This window comes from Dermacentor variabilis, unplaced genomic scaffold, assembly GCF_050947875.1.
Source record: "Dermacentor variabilis isolate Ectoservices unplaced genomic scaffold, ASM5094787v1 scaffold_18, whole genome shotgun sequence".
Classification (NCBI taxonomy): Eukaryota; Metazoa; Arthropoda; class Arachnida; order Ixodida; family Ixodidae; genus Dermacentor; species Dermacentor variabilis.
Window position 1 is genome coordinate 3833651 of NW_027460346.1, and position 22341 is coordinate 3855991.

General features: G+C 44.7%; 2 protein-coding genes across 3 annotated transcripts; both read left to right on the forward strand.

Annotated features, from left to right (window-relative positions):
- The first annotated feature begins 3114 nt into the window (after positions 1–3114).
- Positions 3115–9969, forward strand: LOC142568384 (uncharacterized). 2 transcript variants are annotated; one of them, XM_075678381.1, is made up of 4 exons: positions 3115–3334; positions 4298–4366; positions 5421–5501; positions 7815–9969. In XM_075678381.1, exons 1-4 carry the CDS (start codon positions 3286–3288, stop codon positions 8066–8068), a joined length of 453 nt encoding a protein of 150 aa, XP_075534496.1. In that variant the 5' UTR covers positions 3115–3285; the 3' UTR covers positions 8069–9969. The 2 variants fall into 2 exon arrangements, with proteins under 2 accessions (XP_075534496.1, XP_075534497.1); XM_075678382.1 differs by lacking the exon at positions 5421–5501.
- A 7555-nt stretch (positions 9970–17524) lies between these two features.
- On the forward strand, positions 17525–21711 carry LOC142568322 (uncharacterized). The gene is made up of 2 exons (XM_075678329.1): positions 17525–17596; positions 20970–21711. Exons 1-2 carry the CDS (start codon positions 17580–17582, stop codon positions 21658–21660), a joined length of 708 nt encoding a protein of 235 aa, XP_075534444.1. The 5' UTR covers positions 17525–17579; the 3' UTR covers positions 21661–21711.
- Positions 21712–22341: the final 630 nt, after the last annotated feature.

Here is a 22341-nt window from a genome sequence, read left to right on the forward strand (position 1 = left end):
GGGCTACATCTCTCCCCATTAGAGAAACTGGTGGGGTACCGGAGGCAGCGATAACCCACCGTGTGCCATTGCGCTCGATTCAAGGCTGCTCTCGAATTGGGCGAACTGCGTAGAACACCAAAAGTGGAGACCGCCTCCCTGCCCTCCGGCTGTTGAACGACAACTGGAATTTAGATGATGCAGAGCCTAGATGATTATGCCACATAGCCATTTTGGGGGATCGGCCAATGGTTATTAGGTGTTAGGTATTACAGGTAGTTATCTATAATAAAAAAAAATTATTGTGAGCGAGACAGAAGAGGAATGCACAATGGCAATGAATGAGCTATAACATCAAATGGGATCCCAGTATACTCTAAATAAACTAGGAAGGGTATCGCAGGAGTGAAGCTGCCGGTTCACTCTTCAAAGCGTCGTTTTACTCTCGCAAAATGTCGAAGAGAGTGAAATGCATTGTTCACTCTGTCACCAAGGAGAGAGTGAAATGTGCTTTTCGCTCTCCCCTTCAGAGCTAGAGAGTGAAAAGACTCTTGCGACAATAGAAAAGAGAGACTCTTGCGGCAATAGAAAACAAAACGTAGCGTAATCTTCTGCTTCAACTGTAGGTGGCTGGCCCCGAACATGGCAATGTATCATTCATGCACGCTGAGCAAAGAACACATCGTTTTGCTTCTAAGAGAACAGGCCGCCGCAGTTCAAAGGAACGCGTAGCGAGCGCTCTACTTTTTCACTCGGAGTGGCTCCACCGCGCGCGCGCACGCTCAAGATCGCGGAACAACACAGCACCGGAGAAAGGTGACCCGTCCAGCGAGCAAAGGCCAGCCGAGGGAGATCGTGTGTTAGCCATCTCGCGTCGCCACGAAAACACGACAGTCGTTCGTCATGCCTTGGATATAACAACAAATCCTCCAAGGTAAGTGAATTCTAACTTAGGTGCACATTCTCCGTATATGTCATGCTATCGCCAGGAAGTCGTCGCTGCGCGTAGCCGACGCGATTGACAAAGGACTAGGCGTACGCGCTGTCTCTCGATGTCAATCTAAAAAGCCAGTCGTCGCGATAACTGCATGTGATTTTATCACTTTGCCGTTGTCCGTAAGAGCTTTAAAAATCGCAAACGCTGCCAGAACTATGCTATGTTCAATAAGACGCCAGGCGAGAGGACGCTTAAAATGGTTGGTTCACCAGCCCGTGATTCCGAGCCTATGCGGAGCGTGATTAGCGTGCGTTTTGTGTGTTTGAATTTATTCAGTTTGGCAGTCTACTGTGTACGGAACGCTGTTGAACTAAGGAATCACATAACAGAAGGCGTCATTTTGCTGGCAGCATGCTTTTTTTTATATAAGTAAACCGCGCGCTTGACGGTGTCTCGCGCAGGGGGAATCTGCGACCACTGAAGTTACGTGCAGCACCAGTGCTAGTTAGAAACTTTGCCGCAGGCATTCAGCTGCATGCTGCAAGAGGTCAGTTGGGCGCGTTATCTTGAACTTACTGAAAACGCATGAGGAATCCATGTTTTATGCAGAAAAAAGTATAAACCCCATATAAGCGATCTTGCGCGCGGCAGCTACAAGCGACGCGACGGAGATGGCTGTCGCGTTCGCTCGTCGCCTACAAGTCGTACTCCGTGCGAGCGACGATTTTGAGCGACGCCTCCCCGGTGTTGCCGGCATGAGGGCTGCAGTCACGCGTGACGCGTGCTTTAGTAATTTACGTTGATGTATTTTACTATAAAAAGTAGCATAAAATATTTCCGGAGGTCTTGCAGTACGTTCTTATCCTTGCACGTATAAAAATTGAATCATTTGCTCGTTCCGCGCGACAATCGGTAGTATTTGAGCGATGTATGTACATGTACATACATCCAGTTCCGGCTTCGCGCTATTGGCTAGTCGCTCATAGCACTTCTGGGCGACGAGCGACGATTTCTAGATTTCCAGAACCGAGCCATCTGTTCAAGCGACGGCCCGTTTTGTCGCTCAAAGCCGTCGCTCGTCGCCGTCGCGCACTAAATCACTCTCACAGTGTTTATCCCTAAGACTGAACTGTTTTTGCTCATGTTGAAATGGTGTGATTATAGGTCTGGTTTTGTCTCCTGTTGCGGTTTTCGTGCACGGTGCGAAACTGAAAGGATGCTTATGTCTACGAACTCGGTGAATTGTCAAGCAGCTAGTTACGCATCGGCATCAAATATAACGGCTGCTGTGTAGAATTACAATTGCAGGGGCGCTTTGCATACGCTTATTGTTTTGGACATGCCTGTGCATTTGCTAATATGAGTTGGCGTGTCAGAGTTATGTCATATGAACAGCTAAATCAGCCTTCCTCTGGGGGTTACAAGCGTAATGTGTGCATTTTGCTATAGCATGGCAGATCAAGATGTGTTTATCGCTTGAATATTTTTAGTAGAGAAATAAAATATCAAAATAAAATGTTGCTTTAATTCCGTGTTACCAGTCTGTCGTACGCAGAACAATAGGTTGGTGTAATAAACTAATAACTGCGGTTTAACTGCAACTTTTACATGCCTACAAGAATCTAAAATGCTAGATTTCAAACTGCAGCAGTAGTCGGGTCTGTCAAAAATGAACTCCACTGCGCACCTCATGCATGAAAATAAGTTCATGCCTTTTAGTAAGCTTAGATGCAGGCCGCAGTGAACTTGTTAGTATTGAAATGTGGGTAAGCTTGCCATAACAAGCCTTGTTGCCCTTTTTTATAGGCACATCCATATATCCATTGAGCTGAAGGACAATATTTTCATCCCTACTGAGCATCATGTTTGCAGCTATAATCCTCAAATTATGGCTTCAGCAGTGGCACAACCAGGGATGGTGCGGGGGAGGGGGGGCACACTGGGCACTTGCTTAGGATGTGTCACAAGTGGTGTTTGCGATACACCAGACTCATGACAGACCTATGACGTCTGAAAATGACCAATATTCTATTCATTAGCAGGAGTATTCTAACATTCATGAAAAACAAGGATGAACTGTGGTTTGTTTGTTTTTTTGCTTAAATCTAAAAATTGAAGTTAGTTTAGCAGTTGACTGTTGCAGTCATTTGGATGTTTTGCATGCATTTCACTAGGAAGACTAAGAGCTAAAACTTTTTATTGCCATGGCCTTGACTGTCTTGATGTTGTTTTGCACCATGCCCTTGTGTTGACTTTTGCATACGATATTTTTCAGGCACCCGCTTTATATAACGCAAGAAGGCAGCTGCAAGGACACGAGGATGTGAAAGAGCCAGTGCAGCGCGACTTCACGTAGTGCAGAGGAGCCAATGCCAAAAAATCAAAATACATTGGCATGTTATTTGGACAAGAAAACTAGTATGTGGGTATATTGGGTGTACCATTTGACCAAATGTCAACAAAATCAAGATACAGTATGTTACACGAAGATGAAAATTCTCACGTGCTCCAGGCAGTCATCTTAACATGGTATATTTATGTAATGTCTCTGATTGGAAAGTCAAATCAAGTATGCTCTCTGGAGACAAACACATAGCAGCAAGTGTCATTGAAAAGTTAAAAATGTGTTTTAAGAAAGCTGATTAGTTCTGAGAAGTGACTGCTTTTTGTCTTGCCTCTCAACAAATATATCCATGTGATAAAAAAATAGTGATACAATGAAATTGCATATTTGCTTAGCCACATGATACATACTTGCAATGAGCACGATGCCTGTGTTTACAATAAAAAGCAACAGCCCATGCTTGGTTAGGTTAGGCCCACTACAACACGCAGGCATGGGTGATTGGTGCTTTTTTTATTTCTGTGTCGTGAGGTTTATTGACGTGCGTATAGGTGCAGTGGCACGCAGTATGGCTAGTACAAAAAGGGGGGGGGGGGCAGATATATGTAGCTCACTGTACACGACACAGGGCAAAGGAAATCAGTGTTCAGCAACTATGTTAAATGCCATGTACGTAAATTTTACAACGCTACTCGTTCGAAGCGCGCACAGGTGCATATTGAAGAAAAGTTTCCAGGGTAGATAATTTAGTTCGTAATTTACACTAATTTTGCTCTAACCACGAGACATAATAATTTGAATATACTGCACGGAAAAACCTAGAGCGAATTAAATTGTGTCAGCTTCGTGTGTATACATATAGTCTTTCCTATGCATTAAGTTTTTTGCGTAATGCATTAACACTTGACAGCCTATCTTATGATGTGTACTCTGTTTACATTACAGTTGTTTATTAGTTTACTCGTTTGTTTTGCGACTGATGAAATGCCAGCATATATATATTTTCAACATTTGACATAACCCTGTATGTTTTGCAGGGACAACCCAGGATGTGCATTTCTCAGCACCCAGTCAACTGCCAAAAGTGACTCAAACACAGGCCACCAGTAAATGGACATCAGTTGCAATTTCACATTATGCAGTTGGCGGCTGCCTTGTACGGAGGCTTTTTCTTTTTAATGAGATGGTGATGTCGTTCTAATGTACATTTTGACCACAAAGGTGCGATCATGTCTCACAGAGGCATATATGGTTGCTATTCTCTGCGAGGGACGTGTTCTCGTGTTTGTGAAGCATTTGTGTTTGGCAGTATTGTCGCCCAATGAGTCGGATATAAACACTAACTCGCCACTGCCGGCAAGTAGTTGCGAGAAACGCATTATGACGCTGTAAAGTTATTTCATTAATTCGAAGGAAAGTTTTGCAGCAGGAAAAAAGGTTGCCATTCCAGGTAAACATGTCTTTTTCTCACAGGTTATTTAGCCAAACTGTGGATGCATGAAATTCGTGACTTATGAATAGATTTTAATTTATTCTTTAGTAATGCTTCTAAAAGAGACTAGAAATAGCATGTGACTACCTCTGCAATCAGCAGACCATACATTTACAGTCATAAGTGGCAGTTCCATGCAGTCTCGCACTCTATATAACCTTTCCTTTCAGCAACATTGGAACTGGTGGCTGCGTTTTCAGAAGGAGAAGTGTACTTGACACTGTATGTGTGTGTGAATTCGGTTTTCTTTGTATGTGTCGGCTCACTGACAAACGGTGCAAAAATCTGTTGTACCATGACCCTGACGACGCCTTCTGCTGGTAGAAATGCGGCACTTCGTATTTTATAGTACTGCATGACATTTAAATCAAAGCTACCACATAAAATGATCAAGAAAACTAACCGCTGTTATAGCTGTTTTCCTCAAAGAACGCTTGTCCTTTATGGGCTGTGTTAATCTGAGCTCTCCACCGATGTTTCAGTAGTATTATCCCTTAGTGAGTGAGAGATTGGGGGCAATTAATCGTGTTAGTGTTTAAGTGGTGTCCTAATTATGTGCATTTGTTCCAACAAAGTTGTCTAGATTACTTTATTGTGTAGTGTAAAGCTTATGAAACCATCAGCAACTACTGAGTTGCTAACACGCATATGGATTTGTCACTATACAGGTGGAACTCGGCTGTACCACTGCAGTGCTGCGGAAATTGCCTTCACCAGCGGCTTTGCAACAGCTGTTTCGCAGCATGTCGGTATGTGTTAATTTATAATTATGTTGGGATGGGCTAGTATTATGGACCACTGCTACTCTGTATTGTGACAGATCCATATGATAAGGGATGTAATGGGCACAGCGAAAGCCTTTGAATTTTTTACTATGGTACATAAACAGGCTCTCCTTTTCGTCACTGGAGCAGGAGAGAAGGGCATGCAGGCACTCCTGAATGTACATATATTTCAAAACATGAGAGAGACATATACACACACACACACACAATTAAACTAAAGGGAGGGACGTTCCATCTTTCATCTTGAATTGAATTGTGCAGCGCAAAAATACAACACAGACCACAGAGAAGCACACATGTTAACAGGTTTGATACACACATTAGTTCAACAGATTTGATACTTCAAGTGTGCTATTTTACACAAGGGGGAAGGGAAAGGGGAGATAATCTGAAAAAAAAAAGTGGAGTGGAAAAAAAGGAATCGTGCCAAAAAGCATGAGAAGCATCGCGCAGCCAGGATCACCAGCAGGACATCTAAAAAGCACTCTGATAAAATTACATACAGGACAACCTTACGTATAGTTTGTTTCAATCAACTCAGATCACATGCAGCCATTACTGCAATCATGTTGTTTCCTTATGTCATATGGGGGAATGATGTGGGCCCAAAGAACTGTTTAGAGCTGAAGGATTATGTTCCATTCTAGCCTCATTGCCTGCTTTTTTATCATATTGTTATCAGCTGCTTATGTTAGGGACAAAAAGTAAGAGTACGAACTGTTTCCCGATTCGCCATTCCACACATGTCTTTGTGACTATATGTACATGCAGATGATCCATAGTTGAAAAATATTCAGTACAGAAGAATCTCATTACAAGATGCACTTGGTTGTAAGAGACATCTGAAAATGGTTTGGTTGGTTTTCCGATGTTTGCCACGTTAACAATACTGTATACAAGAGACACCTTTGTTACTAAGGATGACTTTTTAAGTATTCACTACTTCGAAGGGACACAACCCAGACACATTCACTTTGTGCACCTTGTGTGCTCCGAAGGGCGTAAAGATCACGCAATCCTTACACAAGTCAATCGCGCATGTCTCTTTTAGCATGAACCAGAAAAGGAGGGCAACGAGGACAGTGCAGGGCAGAAAGTGTCGGCAGTTGAAGCTGACTAGCGTCTAAGAGCACCTCAAAGGTACTGCGAGCAACAAGGCTTGCAAAGTGAAGCGTTTAAATTCCAGAAGTTGGGAAGGAAGCTAACACAATCTACAGTCACTAAAAAGCTGTGAATGTCTTCTTTAAAGGGCCCCTAAACCACCGAGGTTGAAATTTAGTTGCGGTGTTGCAGTTCTACACAATAAGGCAATAAACAGGTAGCCACAAGAATTTTTCGAAACGGTGCAGTAATAGTGGAGCTACGTGTGTTTGATTATCGAAAAGTAGTCCCCACTCATTTTACTCTTTCATCTGGTACACGCCATATAGACAGTATCGTATTTTCCTTGCCTAGTACACCTCCAAATGTTACGGGACAGGCCAACACCAACGAGCTCTATTGCTGCCGCGCTGGCCCGTCGTCCTGCGAGGGGTGGCGCTAATACAATGGAACTGTATGGTGACTCGTGTTGAAGAGCCTCATAGGGAGACCCTTCTGTTGGCGTTTCTGTTCTTTGCCCCCATTGGCTGCCCACAATAGCATCGCGCGCAACGCGACGAGGAAGAAGGAGTGTGTGTATTTGCTTGCAGGCCTTGCCGGCAGTCGTACACTTTCGTTCGACCAATCGACAGCACCGGAAACTGGTGACATCATCAGAGACAGCCTGGTGACGTCAGGACAAACTGGGGGGTGCAGGATAGGTCCAGAGAGGCGCACGGGGTCATTTTCTTCATATTGTGGTGCTCCGGCAGTGCTACGCACTCTGGCATTTGGCTTCGTCGATCGTGACGGCATTCTGATTTCGATACGCGTGTTTACTTGAAATGTTCAAAAAATGTCGAGAAGTGGTTTAGGGGCCCTTTAAGCCACCCTGAGCATTTATTCCTTCAGATATATCAAAACATACTTTAGTGATGATGCATAATAAAGTGATCTAGTCTGGCTCCTCAGTGTCTCAAAATTTTTGGTTTCGAGAGACATGTTTCCCGTGCCTCTTGAATATCTTCTGATGAGGCTTTACTGTAATATACACAAACAATTGTGTAACTCCTCCTGCAAGTATTATTCATTAAGCCCGGTCACTTATGTGCAAAGCTTGTGGTTAAGTCTTGATGTCCGTACTTTTTAGAGCTATGTTTATTAATTCATGCTGTTCTTATTGGTTCTTTGATGCAGGAGACAATGCCTACGAAATTATTGGCCCTGATCATGAGAGCCCTCAAGGGGCAAACAACATCTCTGTTGCAGAAGTGAGCCCGATACCACCTGAAGTTACCATGACAGATGACACGGCAGCAATAGATACAGAGACTGCCATGTCTACTGCAGCTGCAACAGTGTACGAGGCAAGCAGCAGCGCGTCAGCATCAGCAGCAGTGTCAGAAGGAACCACACCAGGCCTGGTAGAGCAACATGTGTGCTATCACTGACTTTTTTTGTAGTGGATACAACTCATTTGCTCAACACACAAAAGCTTTTCACCACGACTGTGAGCCAGTGTTATTGTGGAGCAAGTACAAGACTAAGTTAGGTGTTATAACACAGTACAAGCATCACTTTAATATATGCAAATGCAAACATATTACAGTTGTTGCCTCCCCAGCCAGCCCACATAGTGACAACAATGTGGAACACATGGTGGGACACACCTCTCCCCCATTACAAGATAGTAGAGACTGTCAGTGTTGTTGCTAGATTGACTGGTCTTTGTAGGCAACTAGAAGGACAACACAGGTGTCATAAGATTGTTGTTGATGTTGTTGTTGAAGAGGTAAAAAAGAAGTTTGATGGGAGCTGAAGTGCCAACTGATATTGAGCAAATCAAAAGCAACCACCTGAGAAAGCAACACTATCGAAATTTGGGTATCTATGTGCCGCCAACTCTGGTAAGAATGGCATAGGACAGAAGTGTGATGAAAATCACACAGACACTGCTGTTGCATCACTGGCCACAGTGAGCAGCGACTTGTAGGGCAAGAGAGTCAACTGAAACTAACATTATGATATAGTGTCATGATCCCATGTGACCACTTTTCAAGTTATTTTGCAAGATACAGCTCAACCTCCAGAAACGAGACTGCAACTTGTCTGTAAAAAAGCTTTCACAAAAAATTATTCATAACACTATTAACATAGCAGTATCTTTTTTTTTTGTGTCGGTTCGAGGTTCCCGGCTGTCCATTAATGCAAAAATTGAGGAAAAAAAAACATGTCGTACTTACACCTTTTTAACAAATACGAGGGGGACAGAACTTTTCTAGTCATGCATCTTCATCATACTATCAAGTTTTTAAATGCCTTTTATAATTATTATTACCAGTTATATCTGAGTGCATTGTATGCATGTAGCAGGTGTAAAATCAGGTCAGTTGGATCAGATGCCTTATCTGCAAGCGAGCCCTATATTCAAGAAATTTGAATTAAAATAGTTACGTTAGAGACGCAGTCTTTCAGCACTTTATTGCCTGTGGTTTAAGCATTGCTCAATACTTTTGTGGGTGGCAATTTCAACCGGCACAGCACTGCGCTTTGCCACAGTCACATTTGTCTTCAAAGCGGTGTTTACCATTTGTGTTGATCTGTTTGTGTATGCATAGAGCAAGTTTTTAATTTATATTTTTCTGCATTCTTGTGCTTGCACTAAGCTTGTATAAGGCAGTTACAAAATGTGCGTCACTATAACGAACTGTTCTGTTGAGCTTACACTTGCAAATAATCGTGTTCAGATGGCCGCACTTCTATGCGGGTGCACCGCTAGCTTTGTGTATGTTCTCATGTTTGTATAAAGCTTATATAAGCTAGTTAGAAAATGTATGTCACTAAGCATTGTGATATTCTCTAAAGAACTGCTTGGTTGGTTTTACACTTGTGAATTAGTATTGAGGCGGTGGTATTCCCATGTATGCCCACTGCTAGCTTTCTGTGTCCTCACGTGTTTGTATTAAGTTTCTACAAGGGAGTTACAGCATGTACGTCACTAAGCGCTGTGATATTTTTTAAAGAACTGCTTTGTTGGTTTTACACCTGTGAGTAATAGTACTCGGGTGGCACTAGTCATGTGTAGGTACACAGGGACCATTTGTATACATTATGCTCATGTAAAGCAGTTACAAAGTGTATGTCACTAATTACTGTGATATTTGTTGAATTGCTGTGATGGTTTTACACATGTGAATAATAGTGGTCAGGACACAGTACTTGCAGTGTATGGTTGAATTTATACACTGCCAAGACATGGGCTGTATACGTACCAAAAGAAATGTATGTCATTATATTGTTGTGATTATTACTGTTTGGATTTTATTAAACTGTAATAAAATTGTTTCTTGTATCTATTGAGGTATGGCAATTTGTCATGCAACCAAACTGAGGACCTGAACTTGTGCATACAAATAAACAGCTAATTTAAGAGTATACTGCTCATATTCTGCTAAACCAGTTTAACAAATCTTGTACTACAATGCTGGAAAAATGACAGAGCTGGCTCGGATGTACAGAAGAAGTTCTGCACTGGCTGAAGGACTGCCCCACACTGGAGTTCGTAATGTTGCGTTTATTGGAGTAGAACAGAAAGTGCACTTCTATTAAAAATGCGACAGTCGGTGAAGAAACATAAGGCAGACGAGCGGATGTGGCACATTTTTTTCAGGGCCCTCCATGCCTACTACTGCATTTCTAGTCTTCCTGTGCTCTGCGTATAAGCCCCTGTTCAGCCAAGGTTTTTACTCCATGACAGTTGTTCTACTGGGTTCGTAGCAATATTGAAGAAAAAAATTCAACGGTTTTCAGTTACTTTCGAGGCCCCGACACAGTAACTTCAAGGACCTCGTGCAATGTGTGTAGTAGTTTGGACAGGCAATAACTTGTTCAAGAACACCGTTAACTTTAATGCAAACAAAAGAAAACAAAACAAATCGCATTTCAGTGATTTTAAACATTTCAAAGACTGCTAATTTGCCTTTCACCGCCCACCACTAAACACACACAAGGAAGCATTTCAAGAAAGCGCTCAGTTTTTCTGCAATAGCACAATTAACTACTTGGACCTGCAACATTTGCAGTTTTTGAATACTGTTTGGTTTGACAGTGTATGGGATGTCATCTGTTGCCTCAGCTTTTCACCACCAAATAAGCAATAGTCATTTGTAATTTCCTTTTATTGTGTCTGTAGCTCTCAATTTACTCATCACGGCTTCTCTTCGAATGCCTCAACTGTTGAGCTTCCTGCTTCTGCTCCTCCAAGCACATTTGTCGCCGGTTCCATGTGCTTAAAACTGGTATCTGCAGCTCCTTTGTAATTTCAACTTTAAGGATGTCGCTTTCCTTCTATTACCTCCAGAGACAATTTTCTGTGACATGCGAAAGAGTGTCACAGAAGGGAAAAAAAGCGCTTGGCAATGTCTGCTAAGTCTAGCCAAGTGTACAAGTTTAAGGACTTTCCAATACTTCTAAAAATTCAAGGGTTTTCAGTGCCTTGAAAAATGGCATTTCAGAAATAAAGGATTTTCAAGGATCGCTACAAACCCTGGATTCCAGCACCTAAATAATTTTACAAGCTTATTTTGGCATGGAGTTAGGAAATTCATGCTTTCTAGCTAACGGTGCACTATCTCTGTACAGTGAAGCCACGAGAGCGCAACTATATTGGAGTAAAGAAAAATACTGAAAGCTTTTAATACCACTCTTCTTTTTTTCTATGGAGCTTCGTAATGCCTAGTTAAGTTTACGAATGTGCCTGGTTTTGGCGGGCGTTTCTTCGACATTTTCTGGAAGAAGCAGATGTCTAGCCCCCGTATTCAGAAATGTATCTTAATACAAAGCTCATGCTTGACTTGATATAAACGACGCCTGGTGCGAACGTCCCCCAAGACGCTCACTGCCTTTCTTTTGGTGCGTTCACGACTTGCGTCGTTTAGATCAAGTCAAGCATGGGCTTCAAGTTATGATGCATTTCTGCATATGGGGCTAAGCGTGCACAATTCCGGGCAACGCACTGTGCCATTGACACTGAGAGAAAACGGGGAAAACAGAGTTAACCACTTATGCTCCTAAACTTTCGCGTACCTGTGGTGTGCGTGTATCGTGGAAGAAGAAACAGCGCAAACACAAGGACGAAAAAAAGCATCAACCACACCAGCGCTTCGTGGTGTGGCATGTTTTAGCGTCGTCTTTGTGTTGCGCTGTTTCTTCTAAAATGCTCAACCGACTAGCCGGCAAGTCCATCCTGTGCATATATAAGTTGAACACACGCATGAGTGTAGATGGTCTTCGAAGCTTTTAGAACGAGCACTGCCACAGGATACGAGCAGTTCACGCGTAACAAGTGGACACATTAGTCATTTAAACATGCGTGCCAATGCATTTGACGCCGCTATCGGCATAAGCAGTCTCCAAATGCTGGAATGCATGCGCTTCAAAACGCTAACGATCCGCTGCTAATGCAGGACAACAGCTCACAGCGGACTGAACCAAACTCCAAACTAATGCACTTGAAAAGAACGCCTACACGGCAGCGTGAGGCACGTCGAAATGCCTGGTACTGGCGTCGCAGTTGCTCACCAGTATACGCGCGAATTAAATTCACATACGTGGATGGTTGGCGCAATACTTTGTATCCGCGTATTTTGGAGAACATGGACTGGAGAAGCACTCGATCATGAGCTGAACGGCACATTTGTTATTTTCCTGCGGTGACGACAAGCCGTGAATAGTTCTCACGTTGTCGTCTACGTTGTCTTCCTTCGTTAGTCGTAGCAAGGAATGGAAATGATGCAAACGCACACGTATTCCAGTACACAACAGCACAGCACACTGCAGAGAAACCCCACCCACCGCAGCCGATTCATCAAATACGTTTGGTTTATGTATAACCTCTAAAGGAACACGACTGGGCGTGGCGGCGCTGTGGTGTAATGGTTATGATGTGTGTTTTGAATTGTACAAATGCGAGTGTACGCGGGTTCGAATTCAAATGATTTATAGAGCATTGTGATTCTTGATAAGTATGTGATTCCCTTGACAATTGTATTCTAATTAGATTGTGTGACTGTGAAATTTGCGAAGATATTTGCAGATTAAGTGTTAATTCGCTTTTTTTTCTCCTCAGTGGCGTTCGTGACGCATACGCATAGGCCGCTTCAGAGCAGTCACGCCTCACGGTATGCAGCAAATAGCCAGGAAAAAATGACTTTAAAATCCTGCATAACTTTGCTCACGCCTATTCTGAAGGCCGCTTGGAATCGGGCCAGTGTCTCTGAGGAGCCGCCTACGGAACAGTATATCAGCGGCCCTAATTTGATCTGATTTCCTGCCTGCATGCGTGACCAGGACTTGGCTAAGAGGGTATTGGGAAGAGTACTAGCACTCTGTTCTGAAGGAGTACAAGCACTCTGTTTGGGGGAGTAGAAGTACTCGGTCTGGCGGTGTACTATCAACCCTGCGGGGAGAGTATTAGCACTCTGCGGAAGAGTACTAGCAATCCCTTGCGGTGGAGTAACAAAACTCTGTCAGGAGGAATTGACCTACTCTCTCTCAAAGAGGGTCGATCTACTCTCGAAAAGAGAGTGAAATATGGGACAAGCAGCTACTCCCTCAAAGAGAGTGCCCGGCACTCCCTTAGTTTTTAGAGTGTAGTCTCAGATGCTTTCTAAATAAACGTCAAGAGCAGAAAAAAAAAGAGATTCACCGTTGATTGGTGCTTATGTATTGTTTCCATTGGCTTGCCGGCGTGGCGCCAGATAATCGTTCACCGTTTTCCATGCACTGTTTCCGCGCCATATTTTTCACCTTCTCCTTAAAAAGAAAAAAGTAGCTATTGCTTTTCTAGATGCGAAACGAAACGCGTTTTAGTGAAGCACTTCTAGGGTTTTTACCTCGATTAGCTGCTGCATGTCAGCCATTATGGCGTTCGTATTTTTTTCCTGCTAGTTAAACGAAATTCCTGATGACAGGTGACAGGGCAAGACGTTTCTCTGGCTATTTCAACCTTGAGGCAGTAGATGAGAAAATAGAAATCGCTTCTTTCGTCACCGCTTGTTTATCTAAAAGAAACTAGTGATCGATGCCTAGGATTACCAGGCGTGATTACAAAATTATACTGGCCAACTTCACTGTTCCTCAGTAAAGTCAATGCATGTGGTCTTGAATATGGCGTGCACAAGGCGTCTAAATTTGGCTTCGTGTTATCTTTGTGACTAGAAGAGACTGGAATGCACGTAGTCGTTTTTTTTTATACGTAGAAACATGGAAAGTTGTGTACCTGCTGTCGATACCAAAGCCTTTTCAGACGCGGCGTGTAGTTATGTGTCCTCGTTGTGTACTATTTATTGGCAGTTTCCCCTTTTGTTTCCTTTTGCTGCGCTAGCATCTAAACAAACACGTTTAGCCACTTTTTAATATTGGCACTACTATTGTTTTGGCGGTATACGGTGAACGGGCGAGCACGGCCGCGCTTGTCGGGCTTGTAGAAGAGGCCAGGAAATGGAAGTTGCCAAAGTGAGGTATGCGGTGACTTGCCGTGAGAGCATAGCCTCAACTACAGACGCATGATGTGAAATCACGATATCGGGTAACCGCGCTTCTTTCATTCTCTGTCGTTCAGTACGAGCTTTGCTTCCTCCTCGCTCTCATACGATGTCGTAAGTTAACTGCGATGACACTTCAGTGGCACTCTTATCTTAGCGTAAGAATTTTTTTCACTAAGAAAATGCGTAAGAACGGCGCAGCTTAGTGAATTCTGCCCCACATTACCATAATTTTTTGCTCAGTGCACGCATCAGACAGAGAGGAAAGAACATTTCGTAAGAATTTTTTAAAATATTGTAATTAATTAAAGTTTGCACCTGATCATTCGTAACTCTTACATGGCATGCTACTTCAAAAATTACTGGAAGATGATCACTGCTTGTCGCACACTCAACAGCCGACCAAGAAGATACGGAGAGACTCGGGCCACATAATGTAAGATCTATTGCAGAGTAAGATCTATCCCGCATAAACGTAATAGATCCGGAGTTTACAGACGTTAGCCCATTGTCCAGCGACCAGTTCCATAATCGAGTGCCGCACAAATCTGTTCATGATATATGGAGAGAATTGAAGTCATTTCACAGTAGAATGTCCCGTCCACAAGAATTACGAACCCTATCCAGTGTTAGTGTGTCCTGCACGCCAAAAGGAAAATATGCATTTAGAATGGTAGAGGAGCAACATCCACGGAGATTCAGCTCTATTACTAGGATTTCACACTCGGGAGTTGAAAGTTTTGCCTTATGGCAAACTTGAGACGAAATAAATGTAATTAATCCGCCACCTATAGTAGGGCGGTCTAGACAAAATGATCTGTAAAACTTTATTTGAGAATTTTTTGCAGTAATTTACCACGTTTCGTTTAACATAATTAAATTGAGGTCAAGTTGAGCAGTTAGACAAGATAAATCTACTGAAGCAGAATTTAAAGAGTGGCAGTTGCACTGAAGTACTTTCAGACACCTTATTGTTTAGAAAGTTGCACAGCCGAAACTCCTGTACAATGCTTTCTTTTGGTATAGCATTGGATTGACTATTATTAGCTTTTGAATGAGGACCGGAGGATGAATCTTCATTGATTAATTACATTGTTCTTCTATACGCTCGAGCGTTTTCTTCCACATCTGTCATTTCCAATTCTGCATTAACCAAATTACCAGTAGCAGACTCCAGGGAAGGCGAAGTCGAAGGTGCGATACCGTTACTTTAAGGATGGGTACCTGAGTTTCTATCACTAGTTTGTTGCTTAGGATCCACTGTTTGAGTTGTTGCAGGACTCGGCCGGTTAGCTTGCATCAAATGAGATAAGGAACTAGAGATGGGCTGTTATATACATTCCCCAGGGCTCATTTAGAGCCGTTCCATAGCTTTTGTAACTTCCTTTCCCACAGCGGGCATTATATTTGCAATAAGCAATATATCCGAACTAAGAGTTTGTCTACCTCTAACACGCGCATAGCCAAGCGCCCTTTCTTTCAAAATGTTTATCGCGTCCTTTCTAGAGCACCGTCGTCTGTCGACCATTTCAATCACTTGTATTTGTTGGGCCCTAACAGAAAAGTCAGAATAATCGGCTGGGTGACTTCCACCACAGAGGCAGCATCGCTCATCTACAATCATTTTGAGCATGCTTTTAGCCACGTGTACAACAACGCTGACTTGTCTTGCACTCTGCACTGCTATGGCCGTATCGCCAGCAATTACGACATTGTAGCGGGTGCGATGCCAGAGGTTCAACTCTGAATACGAGGGGCACACCTTTAGTTCTGATGGACAGGATGTTCCTGCGAATGTTCCAATCACCGGTTCTATTGGGACCCTCTTAATGTCTACCACTCGATTGCATAAACAGCAATTACTCCAGTCCCAGACAATCTCTCTAGTGCTTCTGATGCAGATAGATCAGCATCGACACCTCTGACTATTCCCTTAGTGCAAGTGAGGTGATCAGGGATGAAGGCACTCACCGGCAATGACGCAAATGATGAACACGTAACTAAATCCGTGGCACAGGTCTGGTCTGGTGATCTACACACGATAACTCCTCGGCAGAACTGTCTCAATTCCGTGATGGTCTGGTTTGAATAAGTAGCAGCACGTAGATATTTCTGGATATATCCTTGGTGTTGGTCAGCCGTATCGAGCCTTCATTGAAAGGAACCAGAGCCACCGGGATGCTGCTCACACCACCGCGGATGAACGAACCCAGAGGTAATTGATCTATCGGAATAGAGGCCGCCCAAGGGGATAAACCGTTCCCGGGGGAGTTTTTGGACATCAGCCTAGGATGAAGCAGTCGTAACAATAATTAAGAGCTCAATATTTGCTGCTGGTGATTGGTCAAATGTGTACGGGCTTTTTTGGTGAAAGCGAATGCTTATGCTACTGCACATCACTTCGTTCTTGTACTACCGCTTGTTTGCTACTTTATTCCTTTCCTATTTTTGTAACAGATTCCAATCCTTTGCCTGGTTGTTCTTCGCCTTTGTATTTTTTTCAGTATTATTTTCTGGTGTTTGCACATTGCGCATGATTGATACAGTGTTGATTCTCTTTGCTTGGCAAACTGGTTGCAATCTTTCCTCGGTGGTTTTGCTTCATTTCGTGTGTGCAGCATTTATGTTTTCGAAATGATAATTTTAACCTGTGTGTGACATTTGCTTTAAGTACTCTGTCTAGAAGCTTATTGTTTCGTGATTAATTTTTCTTTTTGTTGCTTTTTCTTGTAGGCACAATGCGCTTGACTGTACACTGTTAAACTTTCTTACGATATTGACGTTCCTTGTAAGAAAAACTGCTTAGACCGCATTCATGGCTTTAGACCTACCCTAACGGATGTGGCTTGTTTGCTTTTTTTTATTTTTCTGTATTTTTTGTGTGTACGTGCGTGTGCACAGCGCACATGTTTACATAATGTCGATTCTTTTTTCTTTAAAACATGATTATACCTTTTGTAATGCCCTTCTGCTACGATCTCAGCTGAGTGTGGCAGTATTGAAAATAAATAAATAACAAATAAGACTAGAAAAGCCTAATCCCCCCCCCCCCAACCCCAAAACCTGGCCAAGTGACGTTCGCAGCGAGCCAACATGTCGGATTTCAATTTGCCGCCTTCCATTTTTCCCCTTCGTCGTCTTTGTGTTGCCTCTGTCTTTCTTTCGTGTGCCGATTCAGTCCTGCTTTGAGGCACGCGTGCGTAACGTCATTCTAATGTAAGTTGCTGGCCTCTCTCTGGCTCTTTATGTTTTTTTTTAATATTGAATCCCATGGTAAGTATAATAATAAACGCCGACAGCACGCTACCACCAATAATTTTGGAAGTAGAGAGCAGAGGAAGAAGAAACTGATGCCACGTCAAAGAGCGAAGAAGCGAACCACTTTGCACGGTTAGGGTCAAGCCTCAGTTCGATTTCAATGAGCCATCGTGCGAGGTAAGTCGTGCATGATCTTTTCCTTTGACTGGACCAGCGGCTAATTCGCACGCGGCTACCGTTTTGAATTTTCTGCTTGCTTTTCGAGTTCTCAGGTGTACCGCTATCACCATTTAACGTCATGTTTCTCCCAGAACTCCCGCATTCATGTTATAGATACATGTTATAGGGCGAGTCAAACATACGCTCATGTGTTTCATTAGACATATGTATAATCACATGACAACGTTGTATTACTGATATGATACCGCTGGAGAGGTAATAATTCAGACTAAAGATTTAAAATACAATATCAAAATATTTCTCTCGAACTGCTCACCGCTTGAAAAGCAGCATAATTCGCGACGCTTTCAAAATTTCGGCATATACTTCTGGTACGTGGACACTGCATTGTCGTGGATACAATTCTATCTCAACGGTTGTTTTCGACATTTCGATGCCTCGCAATTTCCAAGAATGAACATTTCCCTTCAAAGATCCTCACCATCAATATTCGCAGGTTGTTAGACCAGGGAAAGAGCTTGCAATTTTGTCGGCCCCTTGCTTCCCACCCATCTTATCACAATTCACTATTCAAGATTTCCCTCGCAACAATGCAATAATCATGGGGTCGAGAATCACGCTAGAGTAAATAGTGCATGCCCTCAACTCTTTTCATCACTGGTACCCCCACGGGCTCATTAAGGATTTAACAATATCGCTTACCATTGACAGTCTTACAGCTTCACGAGCACGACTTGCACGCACTCCCGCTTGCTCTGATGGTGGCTTGCTGCTGTATGTTCAGCGTTATTTTGGGTAGCGACGTCAAGTGAGGCACGTGACACTTGCCTGAAGTGCAAAAATGAAGCTCATGTGATACTATCTAACAATTTTGGGCACAGTGTATAGTAAGATGTTGACTTTATGCGTGCAGCCATATTTCATACTCATGCGCGTGTGTGCGCGTGTGTGGGTGTATGTGCATGTGTGTTCGTGTGTGCGTGTATGCGTGTGTGCATGTGCCTGCGTGTTCGCGTCCCTGTGTGCGTGCGCATGTGTGTATCTGTGTGCATGCGTGTGCGTGTGTGTGTGCGCGCGTGTGTGTATGCGTTGTGGAGTCTCTCACACCGTGCTCTTGGGACAAAGGAACGACAACACAGTAGTGCAAACAGTCATAAGGGCATTTATTGCACCTTTCATAGATCAATGCCTGCTAGCCGAGTTGCTATCCACAAAACATGCCCATGGGCGCGCGACAAATCTAGAAGTCCGACTCACCGCGACCGGAAAACGAGCGAATATGTTCGCCCCATGCTGGATCCCAACGCCTGGTCGTTCGCGCGTACCGTCACGCGAACGGTGTCTAAGGTAGCCACGCGAGACGGTCTCGCAGAAGCATGGGTCGCTGCACGCGCGGCACGGCACGTCCGTGCTGCTTGCTGTCTCGAACCCCCAAGAGCGCAAGCGCCTTCCTTTCGGCGCCCAAGTAACCTCGCCTGTCGGCGGCGTTAGCAGCGCAACACTCGCGCCATCTCTCGCACTGCGCCCCAACCACATCGACCGCCGCGGGTATCACGCAGGCCACGCGGCGAAGCCGCACTACAGGAGGCGCGCTATGCGGGAAAAACATCAGGGGACGCGCGAGAGTCGCGCATCCCCACAGCGTGTGTGTGTGCGCGCGCGTGTGTGTCTGTGCGTGTGTATGTGTGTGCGTGTGTGTGTGCGCGTGCGTATGTGCATCTGTGTGTGCGTGCGCGTGTGTATGTATGTGTGTGTGCGTGTGTGTATGTAAGTATGTGCATGTGCGTGCGCATGTGCGCGCGTTTCTGCGTGCGTGCGTGTGCGCGTGGTATCTGCCTGTGCGTGTGTGTGCATGTGCGTGCGTTGTGCACGCATGTGTATGTATGTGCGGACGTGATTGTATGCGTATGTGCGCATGTGCGCGCATGTGTACGCGTGTGCGTGCGCGTGGGTGCGTATGTGCGCGCGTGTTTTCGTGCGCGTGTGTGTGCATGTGTGCACGCGCGTATCTGCCTGTGTGTATGCGTGTGTGTGCATGTCCGTGCCTGTGAGCGCGCGTACGTGCGTGTATGCGTGTGTGTTTGTGTGCTTGTGTATGCGTGTGTGCATGTGCGTGCGTGTGTCTGAGCATGTGTGCGTATACATGTGTTTGTTTGTGTATGCGTATGCGTGTGTGTTTGTATGTATGAGTGTGTGTGTGTGTGCGCGCGTGTATGTGCGTGTGCGTGTGCGTGCGTGTGCGTGTGTGCCATGCTTTAAATCCTTTGAACTGAACAAAACGCAGGCGAATGGGTGCTTGCGTGCTGTGATTAGTGTTCTCAAACCGAGGCCAATACGAAGGCACATTGCTTTCAACCTAAACTAGGGGCATGGATACCCGAATGACACACGACCCCTGATCTTGGTTTATTGCATGTAAAGATAGTTATAAGGGTTATCTTAGATTATATAACTATCTTTTCTAAAGTCGATATCGGAGCAGGGTGCTTGCATGCACCCATGCCCCGATATAAGGCGCGACGGGTATTGTCGTATTATTCGGTCCGTGCTCACTGAAGATATTCGCCTTGTCCCAGGGTAGACCTGGGCTCTTGGGTGAGGCTGCCCGAATATGTAAGCACCGATACATTTTCAGCCTCTTACCTGCATAGCACAAAATATCAAGTATATTTTAGTTCATGGCTCTCCAGTATCAACAAACGGGCCTCAAATCAGAATTTGCCCTCAGGAACCGCGAACTTGTGACAATGCCGCTGCTCGACCGAAGGAGACATATAGTTATTAACGGCTCTCAGCGATTTCAATATCAAGTTTCACTGCGAAGATACCTCTACTCCAGTGCCTTCTACCGAGAGCTGCTTGCCTACTTATGAAATTTTACCTGAACAATAGCTACAGAGTGTTTTTATAAGGCGGCGCCAACACGTGAGTTCTAAAGCCAGGATAGAATTTAAAATAGGGGAAATTTCAGTCATTTCATTACGTGGGCTCAGTAGGCGGAGAAATTTTTCGCGTAGTTATTTTTTTATATACTTACGTTTATTTAGTACGCTTGAATTACGGTAGCAATGAAGAGATACCGAAGTACCTCTTAAGAAATGTATTTTGCATGCGAACACGCATGTTGTCAGATCGCTTCTCGCGACGGTGTTTCCCAAGTATTGCCTGTGCCCTGGCTATTAGTATAACTACACTTTTAACAGTAACGTCATATAATTCAGGCATATTTCATGCACGTAGGCCTGTTCTGACAATGTCATTGGCGTCGCTATTTCGCACCATAACAACTCTGACTCCTCTAGTTAGCGAAAGAAACACGTTATCAGCGTATTCTAATAGTTGGTATCTTCCTTTTTTCGTTCGCATGAAGCTCGTCCAAGCCAGGAGACGTCCTCGATCTTGAGATCGGAAGTGATGACGATGACTTTCTCGGTGAAGTTAAGTCCCCCGCGTGTTCAGCGAAACCCGCAGCCCAGCTTCCACAGCCGCCTTCGCTAAGCGCAGCGGGTGCGGCGCGCCCGCTTGACGCACCATCGCAGCCCGACCTCACGGCTCAGCTTCAGGGGGATGGCAGCAGCGGCACCGCTTCGCCCTCGCCAGAGCACCGGGCGAGGAGAGCTGACGCAGATCGTCCCGGGCATCCGGACCTGCGGGATAAGTTAAATCTCATCAGGTGCCACCGACGACGGAAGTCCAAGCGCCGGCGATCGCGCTCCGGCGGCGATCTCCGCTCACAGCTCAGCGACCACCGAGAGCGCGCCGATCACGACGCCGACGAAGAGCCAAGAGCGCCAGCGGTGGGGGCCCCGTCGGGAAGGAGGCGAGCAGTGTTTAGGGGCGGAAGCAGGGCAGGAAACGGAGGACGCAGAAACGGGCGCCAAGGATTCGCCCGTCGAAGAAAGGCCTACATAGACCTGGACCGCCCCGCGGAAGAAGACATGGACGACATCCTAGCTGCGGGGCCTCACCATGCGTTCACCGCTACTCATTACCGGCAAGTTGTGTTCCGCCAGAATCCCGGGAGCAGTGCACCGGCTCCTTGCGCGCATGAAGGGCCGTGAAAGACACATCTCAGTTTTCTTTTAATTTTACATGTACTGGAAACCGCCCGATTCTTGGCCACTCCCGAGTAGTGGCTATGCGCCAGTGCTTGGAAGACAGGACAAGACTTGGACAGTCCCACATAGTAGGTAGGAGCCACATGCGTTATAGGAGACAGCACCAATAACCTCTCTAATACACCAAGGATATGAGAAGGCTGTTTTTTTCTCTAGGTAAGACAGCCTGTTTTGCTTTTCTTTTTAGATGCGCAGCGCACTTTGGGTGGCTGCATGCCCTTCAGTTTGCATGATTCAGGAGTGATAGAATATTTCTAGTACTCACTGGCGCCAACTGTTCGGTGCTCCTATTGGCGATAGAGTCATTGAAAGGTATCTGTAGAGCGCAACAAAACAAAGACACAAGAAGAAACGAAGACGAAGACAAGACATACAGTACACTGCAATTTAGGCAAAATCCCACTTTTGCTGCCCAAGAGTCTGAGCAGTTGGTTACATTAGAAATGGTACGCTAATCTCAGGTAAGTTTTGAAAAGAACTCCGCTTAATTACATGATACTTTGTCACATAACTTTATCGCACACGTCGCATTCGCGGCATCGAGGACAGCCGGTGTTGAAGCGAGACCGCACAGCAGCAATGCCGAGACTGTAGGGCACCACTTGCTGCATATTGGTTCGAAAG